At 32.1% G+C, this 22,500-nt stretch overlaps 1 protein-coding gene across 1 annotated transcript in view; it reads right to left on the bottom strand.

Annotated features, from left to right (window-relative positions):
* The window catches only part of LOC114330013 (brachyurin), a 30,364-nt gene extending 8,829 nt beyond the window's left edge, over positions 1-21,535 (bottom strand). Inside the window, exons 1-2 of the mRNA XM_028279305.2 lie at positions 21,319-21,535; positions 17,795-17,979 (exon numbers count right to left, since the gene is read on the bottom strand). Of these exons, the coding sequence (XP_028135106.1) occupies positions 17,795-17,979; positions 21,319-21,381 (248 nt within the window). The 5' untranslated portion in view covers positions 21,382-21,535. The remainder of the gene's footprint in view (positions 1-17,794; positions 17,980-21,318) is intronic.
* Positions 21,536-22,500: the final 965 nt, after the last annotated feature.

Consider the following 22,500-nt stretch of genomic DNA (forward strand, 5'->3'; position numbering starts at 1 on the left):
TTACTGAAAAAATAAAAGACAGAATCCAATTGGCAAATCGCTGTCTATTCGCACTGGATAAGCTTATAGTCCAAGGGCCTAGATTCCGTGCACTGTAGATATCTACATGTCGCTTTCTATCGATATTTGAATATCAAAATATATGAATTTTTAGCTTTAATTGAATTATTTTCTAGTTTTGCTCTAGTTTATCAATTAGAGTATAACCTAGCAAAACTAGAAAATAATTCAATTAAAGCTAAAAATTCAAATAATTTGATATTCAAATATCGATAGAAAGCGACATGTAGATATCTACAGTGCACGGAATCTAGGTAATAAGGTTTTTTCCATGACCCTTGAACAGCCAGGGTACTGAAGCGTTTTTTCGACAAGTAATACCTACAGTTGAGTCCGCGAGTCTTTACCCGTGCGTCATTAATACCTGGCGAGATAAAACACATACTTTTTATCTAGCATCATTCTCTTCCACGCATGAAACTCATGACAAACCAGCTGCCGTTTGTTATTAAGTAAAAACACATGTTATTTTTATGAACCATCTAGACTCAGTGCATTGAAAAGAGATAGGTACAAAAAAAGACGATTCGGTATGTTTTCATATTTTAAGCACAATTTGTTTGACGTTTCTGCTTTGTTTACTTTTGTGGCTGTCAGTCAGTTAAATTTTTTGCGGTTTTTGTCGAATTTTTGCGTTTTGAAGTTTCTTTATATTACACAAACAGTTGTGTTCACAACTAATTTTATATTGGGCTTTAAAATTTTATGGTAAATAATTATATTTTGGCAATTAATATTTAAAACATACCTACAAAGCTAACGTCATTCACACAGTAAAGAAATGATTGTGTTTAGATTTCCGTCAAAGTTTACTTACTTCTGTTTAACTTCATTATTATTGTTATTATTGTATTATGTAATTTTAGTAAATTGGATTGTTATTGTTTTGTTTTCTTGACTTTTTATAAGCTTTGTCGATAAAATTGTACAATTTTTCATGACAATAAAGCATATTTCTATTCTATTCTATTCTAAAGTGAATAAAATAAAAATAAAATATGTTATTGATTTTTTTATAAATTGTTTATTTATTTATTAATCGATAATAATAAAAGAATTTATTAAGCTACTTCAAATGTAGCTGTAATTCTGCACAAAAATTTTGAAGCAAAACTTACATTTGACATTCTATATATTTGATAACGTCAAATTTTATAATAAAAACCGTAATCGGAACAGTAGCCACTTTCTGTCAGTTGTTGTTGCGTGAAATAGATTTCCGACTTATTTCGTATGCTTTAAATGATGACGCACGGGTAAAGACTCGCGGACTCAACTGTATAAGAGGAAATTGTAACTATTTCCTGCGTAGGATCTGGCGTCCATTTTTATTTATAAACAATTAAGTGTCAAAAAATGGCATTTTTCACTTTTTTTTCAAATCAATGGAAAACAGGGAAACTTCTGGTGTTTTTAGTACAAATATCTTCGAGATTATGGAAAAAGATTTAAAATGACGTATTACAAAGTTTGATATACTCATTTATTGTTAATATAATTGCGAAAAAAGGTCGGAATTGCAAAAAAAATATTTTCGCAATAACTGTTGTAAAAATTAGTGTACAGCTTTGAAATTTTTGTCAAATCGTTGCATTGGAATAACAAAGTTCTAACTGCCTCAGGTGCCATTTTTAGTTATGACTGTTTGAAGTTTCTATGTTATGTATTTATTTTACTATTATCGCCACTTTTATTTGTTAACAATGTAAATTTAAAAAAAAATTAATATATTTTTATTAACAGTATAAGGTTACTTCAATAGTTAATACAAAGGAGTTCTGATTTGAGAAATAAATTATTAAACATATTTAATTAAGTTCTATTTTCCACATATACCTTTGTTTAACAATTAGTATATAATAAAACAACTTATATTTATTTAATAATGTCTTATTGTTAACTTATTTTAGTTCTTGCAGATAGGAACTTGTGTACTTAGTTGACCTGTTTTTTTATGTCGGTTAGAAGCAACTTATCAACATTTAAAATTCTCTGAGATAGAACCTTGTAACTTACGTATTTCAGCCACCTGTTAATAGTGTGGGTGCTAGTGTATATTAAGGTGAAGAAAATAAAATAGAACCAAGTTACATAAAAATCTCAGTTAAGACAAAAATTGCAGATATAACCTTGTTATTCTGACGCAACGAAATAGGGGTTCTTTGGTGCTTAATATGTGATAAAAATTTCAAAGCGATTCATTCAATTGTTTAAATTTTATTCAAATTGTTTATCCCAGAGAGCATTTTTTTTTGCAATAACATAAGTCAGACGAAAATGACGTTAGAACCATTCCACAGGTGTCAAATTAAAGAGCATGAGCTATATTTTCAACTTGGTTTAAAAAAAAGTGAATAAAAAATGCATTTATTAGTAATAAATAATTATGCAAAAGTATCGTAAATCTTTCCTTATAAACTTTTTATTTTGTTATATAAGAAATAACATTACTTGGTAGTTGTGCACTTAAAACAGGGTAAAATAGTTAATCTTTTTGGAAAAAGTTATTCAAAAAGTTTATAAAGAAAAATTGACGATACTTTTGCATAATTATTTATTACTAATAAATGCATTTTTATTCACTTTTTTAAACCATGTTGAAAATGTAGCTCATGCTCTTTCATTTGACTACTGTGGAATGGTTCTAAGGTCATTTTTTTCTGACTTATGTTATTGCAAAAAAATGGTCTCTATAATTTGAATAAAATTTAAACAATTGAATGAATCGCTTTGAAATTTTTATAACATATTAAGCACCAAAGAAACCTCATTTGACAAAAATTTCAAAGCTGTACATTAATTTTTACAACAGTTATTGAGAAAATATTTTTTTTGCAATTCCGAACTTTTTCGCAATTATATTAACAATAAATGAGTATATCAAACTTTGTAATACATCATTTTAAAGCTTTTTCCATAATCTCGAAGATATTTGTACTAAAAAAATCATAAGTTTCACTGTTTTCCGTTGATTTGAAAAAAAAAGGGGAAAATGCCATTTTTGACAGTTAATTGTTTATAAATAAAAATGGCCGCCAGATCCTACGCAGAAAATAGTTATAATTTGTTCCTATAGGTATTAACTGTCGAAAAAACGCTTCAGTACCCTGGCTGCTGAAGTGTCACGAACAGGGTATATTTTTGTCTTTTGTCTTTTTTGACCTATTATAAAATCAAAAAATCTTACAAGAAGTTCAAAGACCAAAATCTATAAATCTTTCGTCAGACCTGTACTAACATATGGAAGCGAAACGTGGACCAAAACAAACGAAGAAAAGCTCAGACGTGTTGAACGAAACATTTTCGGACCTCACCACGACACCATCACATACCAGTATAGAATCAGAACCATTATCGAATTAAAAGCACTCTACAATGACGCCGATATTGTCCAAGAAATTAAATCACAGCTACTACGATGGGCAGGCCACGTGCACAGACTTTATAACGAGAGACTTGTAAGACTGGTATGGGAGGAGATTTCTACAGGCAAAAGACCACGCGGACGTCCCAGAATGCGATGGAAAGATAGCATACAAGCAGATCTCCGGAAATGAACATTCCTTTTGACCCTAGGTTGATGGAAGACCGAACAAATTGGAAAAAAAGTTGTACTGTCAGCCAAGACCCATTCTAGTTGTAGCGCTACGTGATTATGATGATGAAACGTATTCATTAAATCCAGTGGCGTAGCTGACAGGCCCGCAGAGCCCGCAAGGCGGGGTGGCCCCGACGTTAGGAGGGGCCCCTTAAAGCCTTCAAGCTTAATACTTCTACTTTCCTTAAATTGGGGACCAAAACATATTTTCCTAATAAGCATCGAAATAGGGAATTTGGAAGAAAGTAATGAAGCGGGTAATTGACGTAACCCTTACTCTTTCCGGATGCAAGGTGCAATTTAGCATTTCGTGGGCATGTTGGTAGTTTAGATGAAAGTGAATCCCAAAAAGGTAATTTTTTGTCGGTGGATCTTTTACTAGCTAAATATGAATCTGTTTTAGCTAAATTAATCGATAAAAACAATAACTTAAACAAATTACTTGAGCCACCAAATACGAAACGTAGTTATAAATTTGCTGGCTCAAGAAACTGAAAACTAAATTTATTAATTTAATTAAAAAAAATTGTTTTTATTCAATAATTCTTGATATCACTTCAAGATATTTCAAAACATGATCAGCTTAGTTTTATTTTCCGGTACCTACGTAAAAATAGCTTACGATGAAAATAATTTACTTTCCAGAGCAGAAGTCGTTGAAAGTATTTTGGAATTTATTTGCATATTAGACCAAAGTGCAGAAGGTCCTGTAAATGAAATTTTAAAATTTATACAATCAAAGCACCTTTCCGTACACAACTGCAGAGGAAAGGGGTATGATGGGGCAAACGTTATGAGTGGTGTATATTCAGACGTACAAAGGCGCATAACTGACATTGAAAAAACAGTTTCGTATCTTCATGTGCATCTCATAATCTGAACCTAGTGTTGAATGATGCCGTTGCTGGTGTATAGGAGTTGGTTTTTTTACGACTAAATTAAGAGATTATATGTTTTTTTAGTGCAAGTATTAAAAGATGGAATGTACTATATGTACTATTATCACTTTGGATTCATCGCGTTTGTCAACCTTAAAAATGTTATGGCTTTGCGTCGAGCTTTCCAACAAGTAATAAAATCTTTAACGATTATTTTTTAATGATTTTAACTTCCAATCGTATAGTAAGATTTTTGATCACGTGTTTAATTCTGTCCAATTAGATTATTATTTCATCGTTAATTGAATGGTGGGCTGCAACAATGTTGTAAGCGACATATTGGGTCAAAGTGAGGTTTTAATGCAATATTATTGTATATCCAAAGACCAATGCGAGCATCTTTCAATCTGGCTAAAAACATTTTGCCTTCCCTGAGTTTTTCGTACCGCAATGTTGGTATCCGTATGTTCATAAATAGCTTGTCAATATGTTTTTTTCATATCCTGCATAATCTCAATTCTGTCGCTTAAAATGTTGCAGCCCACCAGTCAATTTTCTACTGTAGAAAATTACAATGAGAATTTTTTTACGTAGATTGTTTCTGTTTAATTACAACCAGTTTCCTAGTTTTGACAACTGTGACATTTAAAAAAATATCCATAATATTTATACTTTTAGTTCTGCATCTAATGTCAAATTGTCACGAGGAGAACACAAATAGGCAAATTTAAGCGCTCGATTTACTTCGGTAAGATTATTTCATGAATAAAACTGTATTTATAAATAAATTGACTAATATTTTATTAATATCTTCATCTAAATATTTGCTAAACTGTGCTTTTCACTTTGACAAGTTGAAAAACTGACTGTTTTTATATAAAGACTTGAATTTTATATGTAAGTATTAAAAAATAGTCTTACGAATATCACACGACAGTAAGAATAAATAAGAAAATAATGCTTCATTTTTTCTCAAATTTGTTGTCATTGGGCAATAGCCACTCGAGCCCTGCGGGCTCTCGTGTCTATTGCCAGACAACAAATTTTCGAAAACTGTCGCATTATTGTCAATTTATTCTCACTCTCTTGAGAAAAAACTATGAAAAATTAGAAGCTAATGCATTATTAGAACATATGAATAATTTTGAATTTGCCGTTAACATGACTATTCAATCTAAAATACTTGACTTTATTCAACTAACATCAAAACTTCTGCAATCTGAAAGGGCAGAGTTTACGGTTTTTCAACTTTTTGAAAAAACTCGTGATAATCTTCGAGAAATGAGAAATTCGTTATCCGAAATTTTAGCAGAAGCAGCAGAAATAGCAGAATAGTGGAGATTAAACCGGAATTTAAAAATAACGGAAAAATTTACGATGAGCTTCAACTGCGACGAAAAAATAACTTATAGCAAAAAAGTTTTGAAGTTAATGTTTTCAATGTAAATTTAAATATATGTACTTAATATTGAAACAATTTACTAATATTTTTAGGTTTGTCGGATTAAGACACATGAAGGTATAATAGGTTTTCATGCCTATTCCCAAAAAATCTATTAACACGAACCGATGAAGACTTATTAAAGAAAGGCCAAATATTGTCATTTACACATATTTTAGTAAATGTTTATAATACGGGGGCCCACAAAAATTGTCGCGGGGGGGCCACCAATCTTCAGCTACGCCACTGATTAAATCAATGAAGTAGCTAACTATCCATCTTATATAATGCTATCGATTATATCAGACGCATGCTCGTATATAGTTGTTCCATTTTATCTTTGCCCATGCGTCACGATTTATTTTCAAACAAATTAAGTCAAAACATAAAGTGAAACGTACGTCGATGTGTATATACATTGTGTATACTGTATACTATAAACAGTGGAACCCCGATAAGTCCGCCCCCGATAACCCGGAAGGCCGGCTAACCCGGACCGATTTTCATCAGACAAACATTTCAACAATAAAAATGTATGTAATAAAATATTTGAGAGATAATGGGTATTTGTGTAATTTGAACTATACGATAGTAAAAATGACTCATGGCACACGGCGGCAGAACAACGTCCATTGTCTCGGATTATCGGAAACAACAGGCACCTGTTATTCCTTTATTTATTTCAAACTGTCTTAGCATTGTTTAAAAAAGACTAAAAGACTATTTAAAAAATTCTTTTTTAAACAATGGCCTTAGTCTCCACTGTTCTTAAATAACATAACATCGTTCCGATTGTGACCGTATTGTGTGTAGTACAGTCGTAGGAGTTTAGGTTCACTGTACTATACACATTTAGACCTGGATCCCGCGTACCAAAAAAAAGTTGATTATTAGCAAGCTGAAAATTTGTTAATAGCTTAACGGTGTCTAGTCGGACAAACTTTGATGTACGAAACACTAAAGCAAGGGAAGTTTTAATTGTGGAACAGTTTAAAAATTTGGAACGTCAGGTTACGAAAACGTCCCATGTATTTTGTCGGACAGAACATCCAATTGATTTGTTACCCTTTCATTAAACTCTCATGCAAAAATCAGACTGCTATTACTAACCAACATGATTCCTGTCATTTGACATGTTCTTCGACATGTTCTTCGTGTTCCACTCATTATAATGCCCAGTTGGTGATAAACACCAGTGTGATTTTTGCATTAGAGTTTAATGAAATGGTAACAAATCAATTCGAAGTTCTGTCCGACAAAATACATGGAACGTTTTCGTAGTCTGACGTTCCAAATTTTTAACCTGTTCCACAATTAAAACTTCCCCTGTACCAGTGTTCCCATACATCAAAGTTTGTCCGACTAGACACCGTTAAGCTATTAACAAATTTTCAGCTTACTAATTAATCAACTTTTTTTTGGTACGCGGGATCCAGGTCTAATTGACGTAGTTTTGATTTAATTTGTTTGAAAATGAATCATGACGCATGGGCAAAGATAAAATGGAACAACTATAACTGTAAATATATGAAATATACAAAATAATTAAAAAAACTGAACATCTATCTACAATTCAAAGAAGATTAATTTACAAAAAATTGTAGTATCTTATTAAGTACTAAAATACTTAAATAATGGATTTACAGCTATCAAAAATTGCATGAAACAATAAGTAATAATGTCGATATCGTGAAGATCCATCGATTTATATTTTAGTTACACTTGAATTTAACAAGGAGCATCTTGTTTTATTTGATAAAATAGTAAGATAATTGTTTCGTTGGAAAAATTACAAGTTTTGAAGTATATAGACAAAGATAATACAAATGTCGATTATTAGATATAAATGATATCAGTCGCCTTAAAAAGCGGATAAGTTACATCATTTAGGCTCCTTTTCTTGTCTTAATATTTTTACTTAAGTTAAGTTCCACCTTAGTTCAGATTCAGGCGGAATCTGTTTTTATTGGACAATTTCCATATGTGAACCAAATGAGAATTGAACCTGTCTCAGAATACAACTATTTGGGAACTATAATCAATGAGTTGTGGGGCAATACTCAAGATATTGGCAAAGAGTGCCAATCAAAAGATGCCGAGAGAGTCTTGACTATGAGCTCTGTGTTCAAGAGCCATGACATCGCTCTAGAAACAAAAATAAGGCTCCTTAAATGTTACGTGTACTCAGTGCTTCTATACGGAGTAGAAACGTGGACGTTGAAGACAGAAACTTCAAGCATTTGAGCCATGGTTGTACAGAAGGATCCTGAAGATACCATGGACAGACAAAGTCACCAATGAAGAAGTACTACGGAGGATGAACACAACCGCAGATTTAGTCAACATCGTGAAGGACCGTAAGCTGCAGTACTTGGGACATATAATGAGAAATCAAGGCAGATACAAGCCACTCCAATGCATGTTACAAGGTAAAATTGAAGGAAAAAGGGCCCCAGGACGAAGAAGAATATACTGGCTTGCTAACCTCAGAGCATGGTATAGAAAGACCTCAACACAACTGTTCCGTACAGCAACCAACAAAGTCATCATAGCCAGAATGATCGCCAACGTTCGGAACGGACAGGCACCTTAAGAAGAAGAATTTCCATATGAGTCTATTTTTTACTGTAATTACTTCAGGATATAACTTGTATCAATAATCTAGAATCTAGATTATGCGCTAATCGCAAACCTTTTGCTTAATTTTTTTTTGCGAAATCTGAAATAATAGAAAATGTTTGCTTATTGCGACCATATTTTCGTCTATAACTCGAGAGATATCGGGCCTACAAAAACAATTATACAAAATAAAGGTACCGTTTTTCAATTTTACATAATAGGCGACGCTAATAGAAATAACGCAAATTGTGAGTACCAAATGGCCGAGATAGAAGTACCCCCACTATTCCTAGAAGAAATTAGCACCTCGGTAGAAACCCTAAAAAATGATAAATCCCCGAGACTGGACAATATTGATGCAGAACTGATCAAAAAAGGAGGGCATGAACTTAGAACTAAAATACATCAAATAATAAAGAAGCCTGAGAACAATAAATAATGCCAACAGAACGGAGTGGCTGTATTATTGTGCCAATACATAAAAAAGGCAGAAAGGATACTTGTAGCAACTACAGGGGAATTTCACTAATCAGTACTACATATAAAATATTGGTTTCAGTGGTACTAAAGCGATTACTGCCATATACAGAGGAAATTATTGGCGATTAGCAGTGCGACTTTAGGCCTCGAAGATCGGTGGCGCCCAAAATCCCGACAGCTAAAATACCGACAGCCAAGAACACCAACGACACGCCAGAATCCCGCCACGCCAGAATCCCTAAGGCCAAAATCACGACATGCAACAATCCTCGCATAAGCAAAAATCCCGACCACTACATTTTGAATATTTATTGTTTACTTTTCAAATGCAATACCAAATCATATTATAGAGAAGAGTATTAAAATTGAAAAATTAATTACTTACTAATAAGTACGGGTACTAATTATTATGTATTTTAAAAGAAAAAATCATTAAACACTTCATTTTATAATATAAAAGCTATACTTACTGAAATGGAAGGTTGTAAGTGACATGATAATATATATTATATGAAAGTAAACTTGAATTCAGAATTTGATTATACATATATTATTGGACTATACAGGGTGAGGCAGATAAAGGGCCTATTAGAAATATCTCGAGAACTAAAGGTAAGAAAATCATGAAAATTGGAATATAGGGGTTTTGAGGTGCGAACTATTTAATGAAAATATTTTGGTCTCTTTGCTACTTCCGGTTATACCGGAAGTTGATTGTAACTTCGTTTTTTTTTAATGGGACACCCTGTATATTTTTACATTTTTGGATTCTCCTCGATTTCTTCTTTCTTAAAATTTAAGGTTTTGTAATATTATACAAGGTGGGTTAAAAGATAATATCGTTTTCTTATTAATTTCGTAGCAATATTCGCACCATGTAAGATTGTAGTAGTTTGACATAATAAACTCTATTTATGTTCAAATGATTTTTAATATAGTCTACTATTGTTAGGAATTATTGGTATAATTAAATTTTTCATTTTAGTATACAGGGTTGGTCGAAACTAGGAATGAGTATTTTCTGAGTTTTCTTATTTGGAACAGCCTGTATTTTAGTATTGTAATGAAATGTTATTTTATGGTACTTTTTAATTTCTTAAGCATTCCCTATACTTAACTGCTTTAATTTGTGAGTTATTGGTGATTCAAGCCAAACATTAATTGCAACACAAAATATGTGAAACTGTATTAGGGTGACCGTGAAAATATTTAATCACAAATAATTTTTTGGAAATAAATACATATTAATCTAGACTGATACTTAAAATTGCCAATAATGGTTGAGATATCAAAATACCAACGAAGTTAAGACTGTTGGTACGATTAACAATTAAGCACAAATTAAAGCAGGTAGGTATAGGGAATGCTTAATTAGTAAAAAAGTACCATGAAATATCATTTCATTATAATACTAAAATATAGGGTGTCCCATTTAAGAAAACTCAGAAAATACCTATTCCGAGTTTCGACCAACCCTGTATACTAAAATGAAAAATTTAATTATACCAATAATTCCTAACAATAGTAGACTATATTAAAAATCATTTGAACATAAATAGAGTTTATTATGTCAAACTACTACAATCCTACGGGGTGTGAATATTGCTACGAAATTAAAAAAAAAACGTAATTATTTTTTAACCTACCCTGTATAATGTTACAAAACCTTATATTTTAAGAAAGAAGAAATTGAGGAGAATCTAAAAATGTAAAAATATACAGGGTGTCCCATTTAAAAAAACGAGGTTAAAAGCAACTTCCGGTATAACCGGAAGTACCAAATAGATGAAAATATTTTCATTAAATAGATCACTCTTCAAAACCCCCTTATTCTAATTTTCATAATTCAGTTGCCTTTAGTTCTCGAGATATTTCTAATAGGCCCTTGATCTGCCACACCCTATATATTGGCAAAAAAAATAATTTAATTCATATACCCATGTTAGAAATTTTATTTAGAAAATTAGTTCATATTAAATGGTAAACACTTTTGTTTAGTAACAAAAAATAAAAAACAGATGGCCATAAACAAAAAACCAGAAATAAATGTAATTATATGTTAAAAATGAACTTATCAAACCTGTCGGCATTCTGGCGTGTCGGGATTTTGGCCTGTCGGGATTCTGGCGTGTCGGGATTTTGGCCTGTCGGGATTCTGGCGTGTCGGTATTTTGGCCGTCGGGATTTTGGCTGTCGGGATTTTGGCTGTCGGGATTTTGGGGTAGACCCCTCGAAGGTCAACAATCGACCAAACATTTACTATCAGATAAATGCTAGAAAAAGTATTGGGAGTATAATAAAGACGTACACTAGATCTTCATAGACTTCAAACAAGCATATGATTCCATAGATCGCTTAAAACTGTGGAGAGAAATGGTAAAGCTAGACGAACCAAAGAAGCTGACCATGGTTGCGCGAATGTGTGCAAACAATACCTTTGCACAAATTAGAAAAAGAAGCAAAACTTCAAAGGCATTCGTTGTAAACACCATACTCAGACAGGAAGACCCGTTGTCCCCATTACTATTTAATCTAGCATTGGAATATGCAATGCGAAAAATCTATACCAGATTTCGCAAACGACCAGGCGAACCAGACGAACCACGCATAACTGCCAGAGGAACAAAGATTGTTCTCGCATTTGCAGATGACATAGATGCAGTAGCACAGACAACACTGGAAGTTAAGGATATAGTTTCGAATGAAGAAGCAACACTAAACGTTGGCCTGAAAATAAACGAAGAAAAAACTAAATACATTGTCAAGAAAGGAACGACAGCGAATAAAACAAAACATTATCATAAACGATCATACTTTTGAGTTAGTAAAAGAATTCAAATACCTAGGAACAACAAGCCTGGGTCCTGAAAGAAACATCCAAAAACAAACTCGACACATTCGAACGGAAAGTACTGAGGAGAATACTAGGACCTGTGAGGGAAAACGGAATCTTCAGAAGTCGATACAACAACGAACTTTATCAACTTTATAGGGAAGCACTGGAAGATTGCAATGGGCCGGACATGTGATAAGAATGGGAGAGGATAGGCTACCAAAAAGAGCACTGAATGCTAGAATGTAGGGAAAGAGACCGGTTGGACAGCCAAGATAGCGCTGGGAAGACACAGTAAACAGCGTCGCACAAGCCCTTTTAGGAGTCCGTGAATGGAGAACAGCAGCCACAGACAAGCAAGGGTGGAGGCAAAAAATAAAGGAGGCCAAGGCTCAATTTGGGCTGTAGTACCGTAGAAGAAGAAGGAACAACAATTACCAGTGACAACAGAGGAGATCGGGAGGTTGAAATACGAATACTGGCGGGGAATACATCTTTCTCTGCAGTTCAACATCTAATGAGATCAAAGCTTCTCTCAGGACGTGCCAAAATCCAAATGTACAAAACCATAATATTAACGAACGAAACACGTTATTTTTATTCCCCGATTAGGCTTAAGCCTCTTTAGGGTACTGGAAACTTCTTTTCAGGAGTGTATGGACGATGTGAGTAAACTAGTGTGTGGATATTAGAATGATGTAGATGTAGATGGAGGAGCACCATTGCTAGTGAGGCTGGGGCTTTAGAAGGTGGTGTTGATGTTTTAGCGCAGAAGCTATAGAGATTGAAGGAGAAGAAAAGTTGCCGTAAACTTGCCCAAACTATATAGCCCAAGCTATATTTAAACAATAAACATTAAATTTTCAATAGACCAGGGCGCATCTGTAAAAATATTAGTACATTTGGACGTTGAGAGGTGACTCAAATTTTTTTGCAGAAATTGCTTGGAAATAAATCAAATAATAATATTTGAGTTATCCTCCCTCTCAAAAAGGTCCGGAACATTGTTTAAATAATCAAAATGTCAAAAAATTAAGGAAAAATTCGATTTTTTTCTTCTTTTTTTGATTATGACTTTAAAAGTATTCATTTTCGAGAAAAGTTGTACTGCCATAAGGGTTGCGTAATTAAATTTCCTACAATATCGAATTGGTTAAAAATTTAAAAAATAGTCACCCTTGTTGCAAAATAGCAATAATTGCGAAAAAACCATAAAAAACAAGTATTCGCATTTTACGTTTTTCAACCATTTGCTACATTTAGGACCTTCATATTTCACCCAGAAAAACTATATGATACAGTAAAACAATACCGTAAATTTCATTAAGATCGGTTCAATAGATTTTGCAAAATAAATTTTGCAATCCAGCTTTCGCAAAGAAAATTCATTTTTTCAAAATGTTACAGGACTGAAAATAAAGCAGATATCAAGTTGAATTTTTTTTGCATATAGAAGTGTACTACACCTTTCATTTGCAATTTTGCAAAATTAAAATCAATTAACACCATGGCGTCAGGATTTTTTTTTAATTAAACATTAATTATTGGTGCTGCGCACAGGACAGCGGATAGTTTGCTCTGATTGGGCATTCCAATGACCTTTGATAATGATTGATACATTTTAATTTTTATTACATTTCGATTTAAATAAATAAATTTGTTTATTGCAAAATAAAAACACATACTTTGTCATTTGAAATAACACTTTTGTTAGCAAAAACTTTTTTTGTTCATATATTTTAACTTAGAGAATAAAAGTTTATTATTTTGAAACATATGCAATTGTTTAAACAATATTTCACAAACAATAATAAAATTAGTTTGATTTTTGTGGAATTAAAATATTAAAATACAACAAAATATAGAGTAAGAAAATAATATATTAGATAAAGATTGGAAGAAATTTTGGTGGAAATCAACTTGTGTGAATCGAACACCGCTGTCCTGCGCGTAGCACCAAAAATGAATGTTTATTTAAAAAATTTTCTGACGCCGTGGTAATTAATCGATTTTAATTTTGCAAATTTCAAATGAAAAGTACGGTACACTTCTATAAGCAAAAAAAAATTTCAACTTGCTATCTGCTTTATTTTCAGTCCTGTAACATTTTGAAAAAATGAATTTTTTTTGCGAAAGCTGGATTGGAAAATTTATTTTGCAAAATCTATTGACCGATCTTAATGAAATTTACAGTATTATTTTACTGTATCATAAAGTTTTTTTGGATGAAATATGAAGGTCCTAAGTGTAGCATAAATGGTTGAAAAACGTAAAATGCGAATACTTGTTTTTGTATGGTTTTTTCGCAAGTATTGCTATTTTGCAACTAGGATGACTGTTCTTTAAATCTTTAACCAATTCTATATTGTAGGAAATTTAATTACTCAACTTTTATGTTAGTACAACTTTTCTCGAAAATGAACACTTTTAAAGTTATAATCAAAAAACGAAGAAAAACATCGAATTTTTACTTCATTTTTTTACATTTTGATTATTTAAACAATGTTCCGGACCTTTTTGAGAGGGAAAATAACTCAAATATTATTATTTGATTTATTTCCAAGCAATTTCTGCAAAAAAATTTGAGTCACCTCTCAACGTCCATCTCAAAACCGATGCGCCCTGGACTACAATTTCTAGCTAAAAAAATGTTATGTAAAATTTAAAACTAAACTTTTATTTACAATCATATTTTTTTGTGGGAGCAATATCTCTCCAGTTATAAGCAAAAATATGGGCGCAAGAATAAAAATTTTCGATTTTTTTCAGATTTTCCTTTAGACCAGGAAGGATCTGTTTTTAGGTGGATGTGAGAGGTGGCATTCGGATTTTTGCGGATAAAGTTGGGTGATAACTTCGTTAATAATAATTGACTTATGCTTCTTCTCAAATAAGCCCGAAACATTAATAAAAAAAATAAAATATTTAAAAATTTCAAAAAATTTCGTTTTTTCTATTTTCTTTGCCTATAACTTTAAAACGATTCATTTTGGAACAAAGTCGTATAAGAATAAAAACAAAGATAATTAAATTTTCTATCAGCTACAATTGGTTAAAAATGTCGTAATTTATCACCCTTGCTGCAAAATAGCAATCAATATAAAATAAGGGGGCAAAACAAGGCTGTCTTTATTCAATGTTTTTCCATCACTTTGGTTATACTTTGAAATTTACTCATTCGCTTAGAAAATTTTTGTAATGTGCTAAAACCGTCCACCAAATTTCAGTAAAATTGACGTACTAGATTTTGGATAATAATTTTGCAATCTAAACTTTTTTTAAAAATTTAAAATTTTTTAAAATCTTGCACAACAAAAACTAGAACATACAGAGATTTGTCAATTTTTTACATATAAAGAAGCACTCCAACTATCTAATGCACTTTGCAGAATTGAAATCGGATTATTTAAGCAGCCTCGGTAATGTTTTAAAGTTATAAACAATTTTTGGCTTATAAACAAATTAGTGCTGTGGCCAGGAGGGGATGCAACGGCCTCCTGTATTTAGATGACTTACCCAAGTTTTTTATGTAATTTGACCCGTAGAACACGAATTTTTTGGGTAACAGTTGATCCGGATGTCGATAAGATTGTTATAAACAAAGATCTTGAGGAATTACATAACATAGATTTTTCGCAAAATCAAACATTTTTTTGTATTTCCTGAGTAATTCTAAGCAAAAAATGGTCTTACAAGTTTTTTCGTGTGATGCATAGTTTTCGAGATAAACGCGGTGGAACTTTCAAAAAATAGAAAAATTGCAATTTTTGAACGCGAATAACTTTTGATTAAAAAATAAAATAGCAATTCTGCTGACAGCATTTGAAAGTCTAAGTCAAATTATACCGTTTTTAATTATTTGCATTGCTAAAAATTAATTGTTTTTATTATTAAACAAAGCTATTTGTTTATAAGCCAAAAAATTGTATATAATTTTTAAACATTGCTGAGCCCCTTAAATAATCCGATTTTAATTCTGTGAAGTGTATTAGATAGATAGAGCACCTCTTTATATGTATGTAAAAAAATTAGCCAACTTCTAAATGGTCTACTTTTTGTTCAGAAAGATTTTAAAAAATTTGAACTTTTCTAAAAACGTTTAGATTGCAAATTTTTTATACAAAATCTATTAGGTCGATTTTAATGAAATTTGGTGGACCATTTAAGTAAGTTATAAGAATTTTCTAACCGAATTACTAAGGTTCTAAGTGCCACCAAAGTGGTTAAGAAACATTGAATAACAACAGGCGTATTTTGCCCCCTTATTTTGTATTTATTGCTATATTGCAGAAAAGGTAATACCTTAAGACATTTTTTACCAGTCGTATATCATACAAAATTCAATTATCTTTGTTTAATTTCTGTACGACTTTGTTCCTAAACGAATCGTTTTAAAGTTATAAGCAAAGAAAGAAGAAAAAAGTCGATGTTTTTTCTATATTTTTAAATATTTTAATTTTTTTATTAATGTTTCAGGCATATGTGAGAAGAAGCATATGTCAATTATTATTACTGAAGGTGTCACCTAACTTTATCTGCAAAAATCCGAATGCCACCTCCCACATCCAAAAATAGACGTTTTTTACAGATTAGTCCTGGTCTACTTAATAAAACCACAACAGCAATTAATCTATTTTTTGCACGATTGATTTTGACTGTTTACCGTGATAGATTTTACGTCAGTAGGTGACATTTACTAGCAACTCGACGGTAAGTAATTAAACTCGACGGTAAGTACTCCAACTCGACGGTAAGTAGTTCACTTACCGTCGAGTTAAACAAGCTCTTAATTTTAATTTATTTTTTGAAGAAAACTAACGAATTATTTATTAATATTGAAACTTCTTAGGCCTATAGCCAACATTTTTTCTCTTCAAATACGCGATCGAAGTTGAAAACTTGGAAATATCAATGCCATCATAAAGAAAAACGGTGGATTTAATCATTGAATATTCTGCCCACAGGCTTCCAGGAGCTTTCAACTGCATATGTATTTGAACGAAATATGCCAATAGAGTATTTTCTTCGATTCTTAAATTCTTGCCTTCGCACCATATTTTAAAACTTTGGTAGGTATTTTGATAACGGATTTTGGATTTTTCGGGAATAATTGCGGAACACCCTTCTTCCCAAGCCCGTTCAATTTCTTCAAATTCACTTTCGCTCATATTTTAATTTATAATAATCAAAATTGTACTTAAAATTATTGACAACTAAATAAAAAAAAGCCCGTTCAATTTCTTCAAATTCACTTTCGCTCATATTTTAATTTATAATAATCAAAATTGTACTTAAAATTATTGACAACTAAATAAAAACTCAATTCTCCATTGTTGTTATGCACCCTAGTTACTACCTAACAACCAAAGTATCTATCTTGATAAAATTAATGAAACTAGTCAATATGACGAAAATGTTTAATTTTATAATTTATAATGGTATCAATCGTGCAAAAAACGTTATAAGCATGTCGAACGTTAAGGGTAACCGATCTCAGACAATAATTGGAGTCGTCGCTCCGCTCCTCCTCCAAACAATTGTCTTCGATCGGTATAAAACCCTTACCGTTCTCCATACTTAATATACTATAAAGCATCAGTTAATAAATATACTCATATGGAAAATGTACATTATGGTCTCATTTTCAACAGATCCCGCCTGGCCTACCTAAGCATTCTCCCTTTTGCAAATTGCTGCATTTCTTGCTTTTCTTTCTTTTTAATTGTCCAATATTCAGTGTCTCCATGATAATAATTAGTTTCATTAAAAGTGTTCTGTCACAAAATGCACTAAATTTTATATCTTTTATTTCATTTCTGGCTGCTTAAATTTCCTATTCTATAGATTCTATATAATTATCCATAAATGACATCCAAGATACTTACTTGTCAACGCAATGAGCTGCAGTAAGAACATAGTTAGGAGATATAAGCGAACCTCCACAGAAATCGGATCTGGAAGAAGTATACACGTACATTCCTACCTGATAGGGAAATTGATGTGGTTTAGCTGGGTTTCCATTAATGATCTTAAGCGCCTGATTAGTATTTCCCAGTTTATAAACTTCATTCTGGAAAAATAAGTAAATATGTTTATCGTCCCTCTACTAAAAGCATCAACTTCTAGATTATAAGAAAACTAATACATATTTCTATAAGTATGAAATACAGCAGTATATCCACTAAGTATTCTGAATATACAGAGGCAAATAGGCCTGAAATGGGCAGCATTTGTTAAACTAAGCCATATTCTAAAAAGTTCGATTCCCATGTCTCTCAAGCAAAAGGTTTATGACCAATGTGTCTTGCCTGTACAAACTTATGAAGCAGAGACTTTAACACTGACGAAAAAACCCGCGAATAAACTCAGAGTTACACAACGAGCCATGGAACGTGGAATGCTGGACGTGAGCCTTCGAGACCACATAACAAACCAACAAATTAGGCAAAGAGCAGGAGTTCAAGACGTCATCGAAAGAGCTACGACGCTTAAGTGGAACTGGGCAGGGCACTTAGCTAGAACACAAGATGGGCGGTGATCAAGACGAATCATGGAATGGAGAAGCTATAGAAGAAGCCGAGGACGACCACCGACTAGATGGACCAACGACATAAAAAGAGTAGCGGGAAATTGGCTACAAGCAGCCCAGTGTAGAGAATACTGGAAAGAACTGAGGGAGGCCTATATCCAGCAGAATCATAAAGGTGGTGCCGTACTGAAAACAGAACAACAAATTCTTACTAGATGGATGGAGTATTTCAAAGAAATGTATGAAGAACAGAATGTAACAATCGAAATAGAAGAGGAACCTAACAGACACCCAATGAACATGAACACCGAAGAATTCTGCCTTCAAAGCTGCCGGAATAGACAATATCCCTGCTGAGTTGATCAAAGCAGACATCGAACCGTCCACTGTACACACTTTTAAATAAAATTTGGAGAACCGAAGAGCTACCCAGAAAATGGACGTAAGGCTTAATTGTAAAAATTCCTAAGAAGGGCGACACATCCAAATGTGAAAATTGGAGACCGATCACCCTACTATGCACAACAAGCAAAATAATGACCTGAATCATGCTTGAAAGAATGAAAAAGCAATTAGATAAAGTTATAAGAGAAAACCAAGCTGGATTCCGGGCACGAAGATCCTGCATTGACGACATTTGTTCGATGAGAACGATTATTATATAGAATATAGAGCAATCTAACTAGAGTGGCAGAATAAGCTATACTTATGTGAACTTTATAGACTTCGAGAAAGCGTTTGATTGTGTGGATCGCAACGCCTTATGGAAATTACTAGAGGAATGCGGAATGCCTCCCAAGTATATCAGAATGATTATAAAACTGTTCTACGAAGGATCCACAGCACGCATAGTCCACGAAGGGAGTTAACAGAACAAGAAGATATTGGTACAGGAGTAAGGCAAGGCTGTGTGCTCTCTCCGACCTTATTCCTGATAGTGATCGACTGGATCATGTCCAAGGCTACTAGTAATAAGACTGGAATAAGATGGAATGTTTTTAACCAACTTGAGGACTTGGAATTTGCAGATGATATATGCCTTTTAACAGAAAAAAGACAACAAATACAAGGCAAAACTGAAAAAGTAGCAAAGACAGGGAAGAAGGTCGGACTTAACATAAACGTCAAAAAACTACGATAATGAAAATAAATACACCAAGAGAAATGGGAAAATTTATGGGAATAAAGAAGGGAAGGAGGAGGACGTAAAACGGAGAATAGGAATAGCTCGGAACGCATTCAATATGCTAAGAAAAATGTAGTCTTCACGTCAGATGAATAGTAAAACCAAAATACGATTATTCAACAACAACGTGACGACTGTGCTACTACACGGAGCAGAAACTTGGAAAGTATCAAGAAAACGTATCGGAAGGATGAAGGTGTCCATAAATAAATGCCTAAGGAAGATTCTTAACATTGACTGGCCAAACCGCATATCAAACCAAGAGTTATGGACAAGAAGTAACCAGAAACCTATATCTACGACAATATGTAAAAGGAAATGGAGTTGGATGGGGCACAGACTAAGGAGACCTGACACAGAAATAGCGAGGCAAGCCCTAAAATACACACCACATGGAAAGAGAAGACCGGGTAGACCTGTAGAAACGTGGAAAAAAAAATTTTTTAAAAGAAATTAATGCTATTGGAAAAACGTGGGCAGAAATAAAGATCAGTGCAAAGGATAGGACAGAATGAAGGCAGACAGTTGACGCCGTATGCTCCGCATGGAGTGGAGAGGAATAAGTAAGTAAGTAAGTATGGCGATCCTGCCTCTATAAAGAAGGAAATCTTCTGAGAAGAGAAGGAAAAAATATATACAGTATGTCCCTGTAAGTTGTATCCATATAGAAAACTTTTTTATTATTAATTTTACGAAAAAAAGTTATTCTTCATAAAAAGCTCTGCATGGTCCAAAACCTAATATTTAACCATCAAATATCAAATTTTTTAAATATTGTACGAGATATGTCAAAAAGTTTGAATTTAACTCAAGACTAAAGTAGCTTTATTTTACACAATATTGAAAATTGATATTATGAAAAGTTGTTTGGAATTAAAAACTATATTCTAGTATGCAATTACATCCTTCTAATTGAAATTTTTTTTTTTTTTAATTATGGACAACTAACATTACTTTCAGTTATTTAAATTCAGATAACTCTTTTATTATTACTTTTACGAAAAAAAGTAATTCTTAATAAAAAGTTCTGCATGGTCTAAAACCTAAAATACAACCATCTTATGTCTAAGTTTATCAATTTTATACGAGTTATGTCAAAAAAGATAAATTTAGATCAAAAGTCAACTACCTTTATAGTTCAGAATATTTCAATTAGAAAGATGTAATTACATACTGAAACATAGTTTTTAATTCTAAATAACTTTTCATGATAACAATTTTCGATATTGTGAAAAATAAACGTATTTTATTCTTGAGCGAAATTCATATTTTTTGACAAACCTCGTATAAAATTGATAAAATTTGACATAAGATGGTTGTATTTTAGGTCTTAGAAAATGCATAACTTTTTATTAAGAATCACTTTTTTTCGTAAAATTAATAATAAAATAGTTATCTGAATTGAAATAACTGAAAATAATGTTAGTTTTCCATAACTTTTCAAAAAAAAAATTAATTTGAAAAATGGAGCACGAAAAATTAAAATTGAAAAAATATTTTAAATTATAGGTAGATACGTATGTAGATAGATATTAGATATGTCAATTTTTTTTGTGGCAATAACTATTTTTATCGATCAATAATATAACATTATTTATGCTATTCAAAAAATCATTAATTTTAAATAAAAATAGTTGCTACTCACTCTAAACAGTTTAGATATAAAGTTTTTAAGAAGAAACACGTTTACTTACGTGAGTACTAGGAAGCGCCAATGATACTGTCAAAAGACCTAAAATTACGGAAAACTTTAACATCTTGTTTTCTTGTTTTTGTTTTCCCGATGAATGGATTTAATGCCCTAAACTTATGCAACGAAGTACTTTCATTTATTGTCTTTTTATTAGTTTATCTTATCGATGGTACTTATATTTTATAATCAGGATGAGAAATAAGTATCCAGTGTTGTTTATTACAATTTTATAACATAATTTTATTTGTACACATACATGGATTACAGCTATTAATCCATAGATAAAGTTTTATCCATTATGAAAGGTTCAAAATTTATTACTCAATGAAATACTTAATTTTTAAATATTTTTTCTTATATCAGATGATTTACACGATATCAGATGAATTACAGGATATTGACAAAAGTTTCAATTTACATCCATTAAATTTTTAATGATAATGAAAAGAGAACTCATATAAAGTAAAAAAGAAATATAAAAGCTAAGAGACAAAGACGAAAAGACAATAACAGAACATTCTGAAAATAACTAGAGTTTTATTAAGACCTCTAAACCAGCCAAAGCCCACAAGACAATTTCCCGACATGAATAAATCAGGGATCTGAAGTCCACTATAGTCTCAGAAGTGAGAGTAGCTTTAATGGAAATGGAGAATCATCGATGGCCTGGTGATGATGAACTCGTTATTGAGGTACAGTGGAACCTCGATAACTCGGATTAATCGGAACCGCGGCCGATCCGGGTTATCGAAAATCTGGGTTAGCCGGAAAATATGATAAAATTAATAAAATACATATAAATAATAAACAAATACACATTATAATTATTACAAAAACATGAAATACAGATGCACAATACATCTAAATTACGTGCAGTTGTAATTGTTTATTTCTCATTAAAAAACTCAGTAAAAGTGAAAAAATGTTTATTTTGTCTGATGAAAATCCGTCCGGGTTAACCGGACTTCCGGGTTATCGGAGGCCGACTTATCGGGGTTCCACTGTAATAAAATTAGGGGAAGATTTCCTACTAAAATCAATAAGAATAAGCGAACTGTTTAATACATGCTTAGGTACATGAGGGTACGATTCCAAAAGGTTTTTTTATTTAATGGCATAGACATTAGTCATTCAGCCAGTTGCAATAACAAATATACAATCCTATTCCTAATACAAAATGCAA

Source organism: Diabrotica virgifera, chromosome 2, assembly GCF_917563875.1.
Source record: "Diabrotica virgifera virgifera chromosome 2, PGI_DIABVI_V3a".
In the NCBI taxonomy this organism is placed as follows: domain Eukaryota; kingdom Metazoa; phylum Arthropoda; class Insecta; order Coleoptera; family Chrysomelidae; genus Diabrotica; species Diabrotica virgifera.